The following is a 14,377-nucleotide window of genomic DNA, read 5'->3' as shown; positions in this document are numbered from 1 at the left end:
ATAATAATTCATCAAACAAATCTTTAGAAAAGCAACAGCCCTTTCAAGAATTCTTACGGACTTGGAAATGAGAAGTCAAGTGGACAGTTGTACATTTTAAAGCCGCAACAGGTCCGATTTCACACATTGAAGAGTCACAGAATTGCCCCGGTAAACCAGAAAAGACTAAAACATGAGCATTTATGAGCAGATAATAGTTACTGAGCACTATCTCTGAATTTTAAATTCTGTACTAGAAATCATTTCTTGGTCTTATGAGCAGTTCTTTAGATCTTCCAACATACTGTATTAAAATATTAAGTGCTGCAGCTTTATGTTATTCAAACACAAACTAGCAAAACTAAAAGCAGAAACAAAACAATTCTTCAAGCCTAAACTGCTAAACACCTTATACTGTGGTAACGACACTCTTTTGCTGTAAAATGAGGCAGAATCTTCTTGCCAAGAAAGCTATGTAGTTGTTAAAATATTTATAATGTCAGTGTTTAGCAGGTGGCTCAAAGCTTGCTGTGAACTACAGTAAAGATAAACCCATGCATATGTGGTTTTAAAGACATTATGACATAAAACACATGTTCAGAGACAGACAGATGGAGAGACAGAGCACAGCGTGAGCTCAGAGAGACAGATGACATGTGAGTGATGGATGGCTGATGGATACAGTGGTTGGTTTGGTTGTCACGCAGGTCTACCGCTCTTCTGTGTCTTTCCCGTCCCCAGCCCCCGGTCTCCCCATACCATCTCTGTCTGTCGCACCTCAAAGGACATCTCATCCTCTCCTCCCTCCTCCTCATCTCCTCCCTCATCTTCTTCGCCAATGTGGCAACTCTGAGGCAGACAGTGGAAAAAGATTTTAATGTTCTACGCTTTGGAACAATACATACTAAAAGTCTATTTACAAAGAAATGTCATTTAATTATTTAAAATTGATTCATTTAAATATTAAAGTATAAAAATGTACATAAGTAGTAAAAACAATCTTCTGTAGACGTGGTATGTTAAAAAAATCTTTAATAAGACAAAGTGGTCTCACCTTAGCCATGATATCAGCATATGCCATGTATAAATAATCTATGTCCAGTTTACTGCATCAGAGCAAAAGCATAAAAATGATCAATGAAAAATCACATATACAAAATAAAAACACATTATTTCTATAGAACAGCTTTTATACAGTATAACAGTGCCATGTGACCATGTCCATCACCAGGAGGACCCTGAGGTGTGGAGGGCTCTTACCTCTTCTCGGTGAGGGCGGTGCGACTAAAGTGAAGAATGAGCTGATGAAGAGGATCTGGCTTTGTCTCCTTTTCCTCTTCTTCCTCCTCCTTTTCCTCCATTGCTTTCTGGAGCGTTGAGAAAAAAGATGGAAACATATTCTAACACTTGTTTTGTGTTAAAATACAAAAGCCATTATCGTCTTCATGGGAACACTTACAGAAAGGTCATCAATCATTCTGTCCTCAAAAGAATATCCTTCAGTTTGGATCCAGTTCCGCTTGTATCCGTCCAGAAACATGTTAGACGCTCTATGCCTACAAGAGTATGTATTTAAGTACTTGAACAGCTGTCCCGTGTTTGCCGGTGCTCATGTAGGTAATGTGGGTTTGAGTCTGTATAATGTCCTCTGTTATCCGCATCATTTCTTGTTCTCAAAAACAGGACGCCTGTCTATATAAGATGTATAAGTGTATATACTGTCTTACCTGGGCAGGTTGTACAGCGGAGTCATCCTGAAACAGGCCACCACTGCCCTGCGCCGCTGCTTCGACAGCAGTTTGTGCCAAACCATCTTTTTGGACTTGAAAGGATGTTCTGTCTGAATGAAGAAAAACAATATGCTGGAAGATTAGTTTAGTATCATTTAACACGTGTGGTAGTGCCTTATGAGTCTTGTTTAGTTATAAATGCTTTCAATATTAGTTGTGTGAGGTTTAAGCCAACACAACTAACAAACAACAAGTCTTTAAATAGTATTGACTTGACTATAAATAGTACTGGGTAAGACCATCGATTTAAGACTCACCACTTCAATGTGGTAGAGGACCGCAGAGACTTCCTGAACTCTTTTCACTACTTTCTCTGGAGCATCTGCATCTTCAGCCTTTCCTGCCATTTCTTTATACAGCTCCATCTGCCAGCGCATGGACGGGTTATCAACCTGGAAAGAGAGAAAGACGGCATTCATATTGCTGCATGTCTTCGTACGTCTGTGTTTTTGTTTGGTGTGGATGTCACTTACCTTGCCCTGAAGGTGGAGGTTGTTTTGCAAGAACTCTCTGACCTCTTCATCTGTGTCTTTCTGTGAAACAAAACAACACACACTCATAACTACTGAAGTTCATAATGAAACAAAAAATCAAGGCTTGTTAGATTGATATAAGAGAAGGTAGATGATGTTCACACTACCAAAGAATAGCGTGTCTTGGCCAGGTTGATGAGTTCTTGATCCGCAGGCGAGCACATGTTGAGTCCGATGGGAAGCATTTTCTTCAGGGCCGCCACAATGAGGGACGTCTGAACAGAATATCGATCTCCGCGCCTCTTTTTCTTGGTACGCTCCACATCAGAGCCACCGGCCTGGGACGACATTAACATTCAAAGCATGATAACTGACATGGAGATAATGGTTCTTTTGGCATAGTTTGAGAGGATTTTTATATTGAAAGATGTTGACCAAACATTATGATTGAAAAGGATAGTTCACCCAAAAATGTAAATTCTTTCATCATTTACTAACCCTAATGTTTTTTCAAACCTGTGTGACTTTCTTTGCTCTGCAGAACACAAAAGAAGACATTCTAAAGAATGCTGGTAACCAAACATCCTTGATCCTCATTGACTTCCATTGCATGGACACAAAACCACGAAGACATTTATCACGTTTTTCTTTTGCACTAAATGTTGTACTTGCACAGATTTGCACATGTGCACTTTATGTAGTCTGTGTGTTTATGTCTTAAGTATGTACAGTATAGCACCTTGGTCCTGGGGGAATGTTGTTTCGTTTCACTGTGCACTGTATATTGTTGAGATGACAATAAAAGCCACTTGAACTTGAACTCAACAAAGAATGACTCATACACAAGTTTTGAACAACAAGGGTGAATAAATGATAACATCATTTTGGGTAAACTATTCTATTAATCAGGCAAGTCGAGAAGCAGGAGAAACCACCTGAACGTCCACATAAAGACAAACTCTCTTTTCCCTCACCAAGATCTATCAAGGGCCAATCCATCCTTATTTGACAATATTATTTACAGTCATTAGAATGGATCTTAGTTCAAGACTTCTTTAGAGAAAAGCCTTAGAAACGAGGCTTTCTTGATTAATAGGGTCATTAAGAGGAAAGGGAGGGCAAAAGTTCAGGGTTGCTTTTTATCAGAATATGGACAACGACAGTGGGGCTTAGTGGGGAAGACAAGGCATAATAGGACTGAAGCTGAAATTCACATTAATTATTATCTTAGGAGAAAGATGGCAATATAAAAAGTACAGTGCAGAAGAAAAACATGCATGCCACTTTTAAGAATTAATTAATAATAATGTTTAATTGAAATGCATCTTTGTTGAAGCAGGTAATAGGTGGCTAGTACTGTACCGTGTCAGTACACTCCATGCATTAAAACAGGAACATGCAGTCACAACGTGCTCAGCATCAGGGGGAGAAGGAGTCAGAAACCACAAACAGACAGACTTGGTTGAGTTCTGTATTAAACCAGGGGAAATGATTGCTTCTGACTGATTTTAGGTCGCTGAGCTGCGTAAGTACATAAGTTATCAAAAATGCAACCCGCAGGGCCAAAAGAAATCATTTAGATGATCTCGATCTCTTTAAAGTTTCACACACCTATGGACCTGTTCGCCCAAGTTTAAACCCTCTGATCTAACAATTAATTTCAGGCACATGTGTTTGTGAGACATTATGTGCTTGAGAATTTTGTCTGTTTGACTTGGCGTTTGTTAACCCAGACCAAATAAACTTGGACTGGGTCTCATTGTCTGGTCTGGAACTCGATCTTGGTTTACGGTCTCAAACAACACCACAATCTATTTCCACCATAAAAAAATATGGTAGAATTACCTAAACTTTTTATTTGATTATTCCGTTTTTTCTTGAACTCTAATGCTAGCAGACCAAATTGTTCAAATTTTAATTGCTCAGAATTGATGGATTATAATTACCACCAAAGCATTTAAACAGTTAAAATGTGAATAATTGGGTTGGAATTTTTAAAGTCAAAGTTATTATGTAGCCTTGGCAAGGCCACTTGCCGTGTAAACCACTTGCCATTTTCCAGACCAGAATGTTGAGACAACTAAACAAGTAAGGTCAAGGTTTGCAGGAAACGGGTGACTATACATTGTAAAACGTCTATCCCACCGAACTAGTCAGTCAGTTATTTATCACACTTGAGGGACATGTTACTAGTCTAAAAGTAAGTGCAATCCCTTTTTTCCACAATCCCACCTCAATCATTTGTCTTGATTGCATTAGGGGTCATGGGTTAAAAGGGGAGGATGGGGAGAGAAATTGGAGATGTCAGCCATCGGGCATACTGTAAGTATTCTGGTTAATGTGGGATCGAGTAGCCACACAGGATGGACTTTAAATGCCCCCTTTTGTCACGGAGGATATAATACATAATACAAATTAATATATCAACCAGGATTGAGGTCAAAATCCTTCATATGAAATGAATTGAATTTACTTATCTTTGGATATAAACTAAAGCATTTCTGGATCTCAGGTAACTTCCTGAACAGATTAAATTGACCCCAATCTTCAGCCAAGAAAAAACAGATGTATGAAGGTCCCCATCCGAACCGCAGTCCAACAGATGCAAACTGCTGCACAGGGTGATGGCACAGGCCTCCAGGGGCTCAAACATAGTACGACAGACATGGAATCAAGTGCCATGAGCCTGAATCTACAAAGAGATCTTTCATCAAGCGCCTCTATTCAGACTCCCCCCCTCACACACTGGCACAATGACGGGCACCGGTTTATCCAACACAGTGTGTGTGTAGAATGCCATTGTGTCGGGGGAGTTGATGAAATGTCCCCCCCAGATGTGAGGTGCCATGCGGTAGCACAGCAGTCGTGCAGAAAGAGAAGCTAACCTCAGAGTCCCCGGTCTAGAAACCCACCAGCATCCAGATGAAAAAAGAAGGCAGGGGACAGTCAGAGAGAAAACACCATTAACACTGTCATCTAAACTCATCCGAAATACACTGCTCAGATGTTTCACGTAGCAAAAAGGACTGTCCCGTTGAGGGAGTGGAAACAAACCACTTTACCTTTGTTTGCAGGGCTTGATGCCAAACTTATCAACCATTGGCTGTTGGTTTATTAACAATTTTAAGTTTTTGTTCTGAGGGAAATTAAATAAAGGGATTGACAAAAACATGCAGATAAAAGAAAATTTAAGGAAAATTAGAGACGGATAAATTAACAGTACTATAAATACAAACATCAGTTTTGGAAAAAATATTGTAAAATGCAGATCTAAAAATATGAATACATGGTAAATATTATTAATTAAATACAATAAAAAATACAATATATAACTATTATATATTAAAATAATAAACTCAAAACCTTCTATATTTATAATATTTATTGAAAAATAATCATCATAAACATTGATAATAAATAAAACTATATGTTGTAATAAAATGGTATAAAATCACATATCAAATTGCTAAAAAAAATTCTGATCACCTGATAATCAAATATTGAAATTCATCAATGATCTAATATGAAGCTCACCTTACTCATCTTGCTCTTGCTGTCAGCAGTGAGAAAGGACATGTTGTTTATTTCATTCATCACCACAAAGTTTTGCTCCTCTCGCTTGAAGTTCTACATAAAGTGCAAATCTGTAATTATTTAATGTACATGCTCGCTATATACTATATACTATGTATAATGTTTAACCATCTACAATTTACATGTGAATATAATATATCATACATGAGATTTGGACCAGAAGATGAAGACCTCTCCCACCATACGGAACAGCTCTTCAGCATCAGGGTCCGGGCAGGTCAGCCACCTTGCTCTAAAAGCACACACCAAAAAATTCAAAGCAAATTCAGCAAGAATTCAAAATATCCCAGCAGGAACCACAGCATACCTGTTGTTATCCACATATCGGATGAGAAGAGGGTAGAGAGCGTACAGGTCTCTGCAGAGGACCGCAAATTCATCTCGAATAGTCCCTTCCTCCTCGTCTCCCTCAGACTTCCCCTCCATGCGCAGGTGCTCCTCCTCCACTACCACTTTAGACGTCCGCTTCTTCAGTTTCTCCATAGTGGGGATAAAATGGGATTTCAGCATCTCGGGTTTGGCTCGGCTCACAATGGGTTGGGAGAACACTGGTTCAAGTCAAAGACATATATAATATAAGATAATCAGTACAAAATACAAGCACTACTGAGTGAGAAAACAAATTCTCATACCAGCGAGTCTTTTCATCCAGGAGGCTTCGTCAATTCCCAGGTTGTTGACCACTATTTTCATGATGCTTCCCAGGAGCTGGTTGAGATGATCCGAGGTGACATCTGTACACAGCTTACCCTCCATTTCTGGAAAGTTCTCCAGTCCTCTTTCCCACCAACGAGGAAGATAGTTACACAACATGGGTAGAGTGATCTCGATCACATGTGGCATTTCTGTATAGCGAGCTCCCGATTCAGCCAGATCTCCGATCTCTTTCATGAGGATGTCTAGCTCAGGAATGTCCAAACACAATTCTTTGACGTGGTTGGGAAGGCCCAGGACTGTGGATAAAAGAAGGTAAAGTCAATTAGAGTAAAAAGTTCACACAATTGTATATCGTATGCATGTATATGACTTACTTGCTCTTTCTCTTTGCGTCTTGGTAGTGTACACTGTAAATGCATTGTATTCATTAAGATGGGGCTCCAGGAAGGCTACAGGCATGGCTTTGGCGAGATGTGCGAGGCATTCTCCTAGAGCTGGTCTTTGTCTGATGTAAATAAATAAATGAAAAAATATAAAAAATGGCACAAAATCTAACAATACTGTATACTTCAACACACTCAAACAAACCTCTCTGCATGTGGAGTCTTTACAGTACCAAGAGAATAAATACTACACATGATTCTGTAGCAGGACATCTGCAAATCATCCACTGACCAAACAACAGATAAAGAGACAGACGTTAATTCAAGTATACAAACTGTACAAAGTAAACAAAAATGTGCAGTGGATGATGGGACAGTTCAGAAAGGTTCTATTAAAGGTCCTTACGGATAACATCGTCTCCAAACTGATGCTGAGCGATGTGGTCGAACAGTGACGTGAGGACAGGTAGCAAAGCTGTCGTGGTGTAGTTGATATTCTGGGACACACCTTTCACTGGCTGAGACACCCGAGAAAAATGAAATGAATGCAGTGAACTGTGAAATACCTGATATTTCATGCCACACCATAAATGTTGCTGTATTCATACCTGATTGCCTTTGGACACTTTCCCAAGTTTGAGGTTTTCCACCATCTTTTCAATGTCATCAGCAGCGCTCTCGAAGAAAGATCGCAGCCCTGCCTTAACAATCTCGGGTCCGGATTTCATCACAGTTCTGATCAATGTAAGATAATCAGACGCAAAATGACCGCAGTTCTTGTCTATTGTTTGCTCTAAAAGAGTAAACTATTCAGTAATTAATAATTTGTCCGAATTACAAACCTGGCATCAAGTGACCGTGCAAGAATATGGAGACAGTTGACGATAGCGGGAGCATCCGTACCTGCGTATCATGGCCAGGAGGTACAGGATTACTTCTTTAGCTTTTATATAAATGTTTCACATCTTTTCCGTGATACTCTTACTCTGAGATACAGCATGTATCATAGATAGAGAAAACCATGAAAACCAAAAACCAAAATATTTAAAGTAACAGAAGCAGTGAGGAAACAATGAAAAGAAGACCAACAGAGAAAGTGCAGATATCTTACCAAAGAGAAACACTCTGTGTCTCACCAGGGCAGACATCTTACAAAAGATACTGCATCATCATCATCAGAGATGCCAAATAAAAAGAAACCAATGAAAGGAAATGAGAGAAGTAAGGAAGTGTAAATTAAATGAAAGAAGGAAACAAAGGCAGAAAGAAAACAAAAATGGCAACTAATGAAAAACTATGGTCAAATACTGTAGCATAACAAAGTGGACTATTGACTGGGGAACTATTTTTATGGACACATTTACCTTGCAATCATCTCTTTTTCTTTGTTGGAGGCATGTCCGCCACTGCCTAGGATTTTGGCTGGTGTGGAGAGGAAGTAGAGGCAGTGATTTTTAAAATACTGATTTATCAAAGGCAGAAGAATCTGAGGGGGGAACATGTCAGGCATTATTATCAGTCATTATCATATCAAAGGTTTGAACAGATTTAGAACAATTCCAGTGGGAAAGGATTTCTTCTCGAGTCTAACCTTGGCAAAGAACTTGATCTCTTGCTCATGTGGCGACTTTTCCACACGGCCGCTGCTCACAACTGCCTCTGTATAAACAAACACCAGAAGAATTTCAGTCGTTTAAGGGGATAAACTACTCTTCTCCTAGCAGTATGTGTGGATGAAGAGGAATTCTACCAAGATGTGCTATGAATTCCTGGGCAATGTCCATCCACTTGAGCAGCTTCTGTAGAAAGCCATACGCAAAACGCTTCTCAATAGATGAAATATCGCTCTCCATATCCTTCAGCCCCCTAAACAAACAGACATTTTTCATAAAATGTTTTTCCTTACTATTGATTTCAACTGATGGCTATCGAGTCGTTTACCTGGTCACAGAATATCCATTTAGCTGCAGAAACTTGAGCAGTTCATATGCTTTCTCTCTGTCTCGCGCCTTTTCCTTAGCTGTCAGCGTATCATAGGGCACAAGCAAAGGGTGTGTTCCGCCTCCTAATTACAAACACGAGAAACAATGTTATTGACAAAAGTAAAATGAGGGGCTAAGATGCGTAGAACAACTTTGTACCACCTACATTCAACAAACTGTGCTTGTGTCCATAGGTAAATTGGTATTAAAGGGCAACTGATCAAGATTTTTTCAAGAGGTGTGAAAGATAAATAAATTCATCAGCAAACCTTTTGCTTGTAGCTCCATTTTTTTCTTGCGTCCCCAGGTGTTGTGATAGTTCTCTGCAAGCTGCTCTGCCATGGACTGGAAAGGGCAGATTGTATTATTTCTGTTATTCTGCCATGACAATATCAATAGTTCATATACTATAAGCTAGATGATTTTGTGGACATACCTGAAGCTCTCTAGACAGTGTCATGCCTGAAATGTCAATGGGCTGAGGGCTGTAGCCATGACTGGGGTCATAGGTCGCCTACAAGGGACAGGTGTGGCATCTGTGAGCACAACTTCATAACTGATACATGGAAATCTCCATGTTTCAATTAGTTCTCCACATACGTGCTTACCTGTGCAGTCTGTGATATCTTGCGAGCTGTCTTCTTCTCTGTTTTATCATCATCTCCATCTCTGGCTTTGTCTAGTGTCCACTCCCAAGCAATCATAGCTTTGACTGACTCTTTAATGGGCCAGCGGTAGATTTCTTTATCCTAATGCAAAAATCAATGAGTTAGTATTTGAAGTTATGTACTTGCTTATCTGTTGAGAGGGAAATGTCATAATATATGACTTTTGTCACCTTTTCAGAGAATGTTTTGTAAGGTCTGAGCATGGGATGAGTCTTGGCATTTTCATCCAGCACCTCGCCGAATGTCCAGTTATTTTGGATCTGGAGAATTGTTAGATAATAATAATGAAAATCTTTCATAAAGTTTCTGAAAACTAAGAGAAAAACAATATTAGAGAAAATCAGACAATCAAGTTGAAACCATACCTTTTCAAAAGCCCATTTGTCATGAGTGTATTCTGCATATCTGTTCATAAAACCGTCTAATTTCTCAGGTATGATGGTGCTGCAAAAGACAACATAATAACAGTTAAAGCACTACAGCCTTTCAGTCCATTTGCTAGTAAACAACATAATTAAACAGACAAAACTCTGTACTTTGTAGTTTCCACTGGTTTAGGGTCAAAGTTGCCCTCAGCATCAACAGAAGCTTTCTTCTCTGTTTTGGATGAGTAGCTGGCATCCACATAATCTGGAGGAATTGCTCCAGCAATGGCGCATATGCAGGGCATGGCGATTTTAAACAGCTCTGCATCAAATTTCTGTTGGCAGACACGAATCAGAGAAGCAGTTATTCAAAAATATTCAGTCGTTTAGCATACTTCATGTTTAGAGAGTATGCTAAACATGCTCTTGAGATCTTACCTTGTGAGCCAGGGATTCAAAAATCCCCCAAAAGAGTTTACGGGTGAGATGAAGCTCCTCCTCCGATGATACACCAAAGTTAGCCCAGCCGTTGGGCAAGCAATAGTACTTCCAACAGCGCTCGTAATGATTAGTAAGCAGCTAAAAACAATCCCATGAATTAGAACATCTACAGCAATCCTTTAAAAGGCATTGCACTGTCAAGCAATGGAATTGTTTCATACCTTAAGAGGCATTTTGGCATACTCGTTCAAAATCGGCACATCAAACACCAGTCGCCTAAGGAGGTGCTGAAGCATGGAAGGACGCAGGTACCTGCACCGCAAACATTTAATATTACAAAAGCTCATCTGATCTCTCATCACCTTAAATCATCAGTGAAATCAAGAAAACAATCAGTGCTATAAGTGTACAATGTAATACCTGCATAAAGACATGAGGCATTCCTCAATAACATCTCTCTGAGCTTTGGTAAGCGAGCGGCCCCGTGAAAGCCTGTAGATGGTGTGGAGCATGGAGTCGATCATGATGGCGCGGTGTTCCGTGCCAGCGAACAAAGGAGCGCATTTGGTGATCAGAGGAAGCACAGCGGAACACAAGTAACGGTTTAGAGCCAGTGCCATCTCCGTAGTGCTGAAGGCAGCCTTAGAGAAAGAACGAGAGAGTAATAGGACATCTGATCAACAGTCAATAGTTAGTTACGATTTTTTTATGTCAATAAGACCTCAGACAACATAGGCACAGTATTAGTGCAGTAGGGATCTTACAGTGTCCAAAGAAGCTGCTGCTCTCATGTCTGGCAGGAAGCCCACTTCCAATACGTGCAACAGGAAGTCTTGGTTGTCAATTCCGTAGACTCTGTCCAGGAACAGAACCATGGGTGCCTTATGATCAGGCACGAAACTTGCAGACATCTTAGGCTCAATGATGCTGTTATCTGAAAGATAAGTGATAGAAGACATCAGAAATGACTCTTTACACACATTCACTGAAAAATTCTCATCCGATCGTCACCTTTTCCAAAAGCAGGTATTTGGACTGACAAGCTGATCACACCAACCAGATCCTCAATGGGCACAAGAGACCTAAGAATAGCCCTGATTCTCAAAGCTTCACCTTTACCAGCCTGGATCAACTACAAAACAGACAGGACGATGTTCAGCAGCCAAATCAAATCATATTCTGTACACTCACACAATTACATAAAAATACACTTACGTGCATCTCAGGAGCACAGCGACCCAACAGATCAATAAGAGCAGAGTAGAAGGACATAATGGCGTTTCCAAGGTGCACTCTGTTCTCCTCGTGTTGCTCCTCTCCTCCAAACCTGACACAACACCGGGAAGAAACATTCATCAACTTTCTCTACATCGAGATATACCAACTGTTATAGTTACAGCACATGGTAAGGAAAAACAGTGATTCTTTGCGTGTACATTGGGAAGCGTCTGTCTTTCTTAACAGTGGGTCCATCTCTTGCTGGATCCTCTGAGATCTTAATGGCCTCTTCAATGGCAGCGAGAAGGCCGTTCCCCCCCTCTCCTCTCAAGGCGGGTCCAAAACATTCAGGCCTCCTGATTAACAGCCGAACCACCACGTTCGCATTCTCCTCCACGCTCTCTCCTGAAAAAATGAACATTAGACATAATCTTTCTCAGTCTACGAAACTATAAAGAAACATATTTTAATCTTTCATTAAATATGCCTTGTAATTGCATTAACAAATATACCAGGTATATACATCATAGATATGTATATATAGATGCCACATTCGACCACTTCTGCATCCACCATCTTGGAACAGTCAACATTTCAGTTGTTGTTCAAGTGTTCATATCTATGGTATACATTGTCTTAATTAACTTTCATTCCTATACAGTAAGAAATAAGCAAAGTAAACAAACCATTAACGAATACAGCAAATCGGAGGAAATCCAGGTACTTCTCTCCTCCACAAGGGTTCCACCCTATATCTGGGTATCCTTTTGATAAGAGCATGGGGCAGCTCTGCAGACCACAACCTGCCAGGTACTTCACCACCTACACAAACAGAAGAGGAATGAGAAAAAAATCTGCAGAAGTCAAAGTTTTTCCCTTAAGAATCTCTCACCATCTCAAGGTCTTGTTCTTGGAGAGCCAGCGCAAGCTCATTGTTATCGATACAAGATGCAGCAGCAACATCGAGAGGAGTGGAGCCACGCATTCCTGAAAGAGTGAATGTAGTTAATGGATACAAGATTAGATTAAATGATACATATATAGTTTTAGATTAGCCTAATCATGATGGCACAAGAACAATAAGAGAAAGAATATTTCACCAAGCCCAATGCCGCTGTTCTGCAGAAGATATCCCAGATGATCAAACATGGAGCGCTGATTCTGCCTGCTGATACGACAGAAATAACACAAGAAACGACAGCAGTTGGTCACCACACGAGGGAACCGGATCTCCTGCAAAGAGTCAAACGCGCATTCAGTTGGTAAACACGTCTTCATTGCTTGAAGGTAACATTTAAGTTAAAACAAGTCAAACATCTGTGACAAATGGATAGAATTGTTTTAAAGATGGACCTTGGAATCTCCACCTCCAAGGACGTTCACCATAACCTCCATGACGGTCTCGTGCATTCCCAAAGCTCTCATGAGGTTTGGGTGCTGGTAAAACACTCTGTTGCTCATGATGTTTCTAAAAAAGAAACAGAGTGGTTGCAGAGTTTCTCTGGTGATCTGACAGTTATTATTATAGTAAGCAAAGTTTTTACATAATTAAATATTATAGGTGCTCCTGCCATTCTGCTAAGGTTGCATTTGTGCGCTTACCCGATACTTTGAATCATCAGTCTCTCTTCTTCCGGTCCCATCTGAACGATTAACAGGGATCGTATTTGTCCCAGACATTCCAGCAATTCCATGGTGTCCTGCACGGACACAGCATTGATGATGTAGGCTTTGGGCAGCGCTCGGATCAGCTCACCCAGGGCGTCATACTGCCGGTGTAACAAACTGAACATCAGCCGCACAAGCTCAGGGTTCTGAATGAAAGACTCCTGAGCCCAGTGGATCATAGTGTGAGAGATCAACTCCTGTAGAGTACCTGTGACACAGCAAGATTGGGCACACAGCCGTTCTAACAAAAAAACGAATGTCTAATTTATAATAATTAAAGGTGGTTCTTTTACTGGGTTTCATGTCTTCTTCAGGTTCAGGCTCGGCCTCTGGCTTCTTTCGTAAGTTCTTTACTTTTATCACCAGTCTTAAAAGACGTCCACGGAGAGAAGTGTCCACCTGCTCTTCCGCTTCTTCTTCTTCAATATGTACACCTGTCGCAGAAATGTGAAAGAAACACTGTAACTCCTCAGATTTTCGTATTGGCGTAAACAGTGACTTTTGAAAAAATCTTGGGCTGAACACCAAAGGGAATGTGACAGAAGTTAGAAGAAATCATTGGGTAAAGTTGTTTACAGATAACAAAGACTGTTGTCTGTGTGCTTAGACTGACCGCAGTGAGCTAACAGGTCATGGTGGAACGTCAGCAAATCATTTCGGACTTCCTCTGGAACGGGACAATCTTCTACCTCCGGGCAGTTCTTGAAGTTCATTAGCATGTTTACCTACATGACCACACATGAAAACCCAAAAAGAACTGAGTATGAAACGTCAACTTCACCAAGTTAGCAATGTCTGAATTTTCTCTACAAACGTGCAGCACCTGTTCCTGTGGCGGCGAGCGAAACTCACGGGTCTTGCGGGCAGTTTCGGCAGCACTCATTGTGAAGGCCTGCATGAGCTCATTATAACGCTGCCTCTGATTGGTTTGCACCTGGTTGACAAATTTGTCTGAGAAAGCGATAATGGCTTCCACTCGGTGACGCAGCTCACAGTCACAGAAATACTGCAGTAAGGTACACATCTAAGGAATAAGGGACACTTTCAGGTTATCAAACAGTAGTAGATCATTTACTCACCCTCATGTCATTCCAAACTTATTTGACTTTATTCTGCAGAACACAAAAGATATTTTTAAGAATTTTGGTAATCAAACCAC

General features: G+C 40.4%; 1 protein-coding gene across 11 annotated transcripts in view; it reads right to left on the bottom strand.

Annotated features, from left to right (window-relative positions):
- Positions 1–14,377, bottom strand: part of ryr1a (ryanodine receptor 1a (skeletal)) — a 44,054-nt gene that overhangs the window by 12,793 nt on the left and 16,884 nt on the right. For 4 of the 11 annotated variants that reach the window (XM_057320376.1, XM_057320381.1, XM_057320380.1 and 1 more), the window contains 43 exons: positions 14,042–14,242; positions 13,832–13,943; positions 13,512–13,652; positions 13,153–13,426; positions 12,904–13,018; positions 12,651–12,783; positions 12,443–12,537; positions 12,237–12,372; positions 11,769–11,955; positions 11,548–11,659; positions 11,344–11,464; positions 11,097–11,266; positions 10,753–10,973; positions 10,554–10,644; positions 10,330–10,470; positions 10,063–10,226; positions 9,892–9,970; positions 9,697–9,786; positions 9,467–9,607; positions 9,295–9,372; positions 9,128–9,203; positions 8,818–8,941; positions 8,627–8,742; positions 8,468–8,535; positions 8,241–8,362; positions 7,988–8,037; positions 7,719–7,779; positions 7,485–7,611; positions 7,283–7,394; positions 7,082–7,163; positions 6,868–6,998; positions 6,469–6,789; positions 6,144–6,384; positions 5,981–6,068; positions 5,777–5,869; positions 2,410–2,580; positions 2,243–2,302; positions 2,027–2,161; positions 1,707–1,819; positions 1,439–1,535; positions 1,240–1,346; positions 1,034–1,085; positions 757–828 (listed from right to left, as the gene is read on the bottom strand). In XM_057320376.1, the coding sequence (XP_057176359.1) occupies positions 757–828; positions 1,034–1,085; positions 1,240–1,346; positions 1,439–1,535; positions 1,707–1,819; positions 2,027–2,161; positions 2,243–2,302; positions 2,410–2,580; positions 5,777–5,869; positions 5,981–6,068; positions 6,144–6,384; positions 6,469–6,789; positions 6,868–6,998; positions 7,082–7,163; positions 7,283–7,394; positions 7,485–7,611; positions 7,719–7,779; positions 7,988–8,037; positions 8,241–8,362; positions 8,468–8,535; positions 8,627–8,742; positions 8,818–8,941; positions 9,128–9,203; positions 9,295–9,372; positions 9,467–9,607; positions 9,697–9,786; positions 9,892–9,970; positions 10,063–10,226; positions 10,330–10,470; positions 10,554–10,644; positions 10,753–10,973; positions 11,097–11,266; positions 11,344–11,464; positions 11,548–11,659; positions 11,769–11,955; positions 12,237–12,372; positions 12,443–12,537; positions 12,651–12,783; positions 12,904–13,018; positions 13,153–13,426; positions 13,512–13,652; positions 13,832–13,943; positions 14,042–14,242 (5,421 nt within the window). Of the gene's footprint in view, positions 1–738; positions 829–1,033; positions 1,086–1,239; positions 1,347–1,438; positions 1,536–1,706; positions 1,820–2,026; positions 2,162–2,242; positions 2,303–2,409; positions 2,581–5,127; positions 5,143–5,776; positions 5,870–5,980; positions 6,069–6,143; positions 6,385–6,468; positions 6,790–6,867; positions 6,999–7,081; positions 7,164–7,282; positions 7,395–7,484; positions 7,612–7,718; positions 7,780–7,987; positions 8,038–8,240; positions 8,363–8,467; positions 8,536–8,626; positions 8,743–8,817; positions 8,942–9,127; positions 9,204–9,294; positions 9,373–9,466; positions 9,608–9,696; positions 9,787–9,891; positions 9,971–10,062; positions 10,227–10,329; positions 10,471–10,553; positions 10,645–10,752; positions 10,974–11,096; positions 11,267–11,343; positions 11,465–11,547; positions 11,660–11,768; positions 11,956–12,236; positions 12,373–12,442; positions 12,538–12,650; positions 12,784–12,903; positions 13,019–13,152; positions 13,427–13,511; positions 13,653–13,831; positions 13,944–14,041; positions 14,243–14,377 lie in introns of all 11 variants that reach the window. The other 7 variants (XM_057320371.1, XM_057320375.1, XM_057320378.1 and 4 more) reach the window with 3 other exon arrangements.

The sequence above is a fragment of the Triplophysa rosa genome, linkage group LG22 (assembly GCF_024868665.1).
Source record: "Triplophysa rosa linkage group LG22, Trosa_1v2, whole genome shotgun sequence".
NCBI classification, from domain to species: domain Eukaryota; kingdom Metazoa; phylum Chordata; class Actinopteri; order Cypriniformes; family Nemacheilidae; genus Triplophysa; species Triplophysa rosa.
This window is presented reverse-complemented; position numbering and strand designations above follow the sequence as displayed.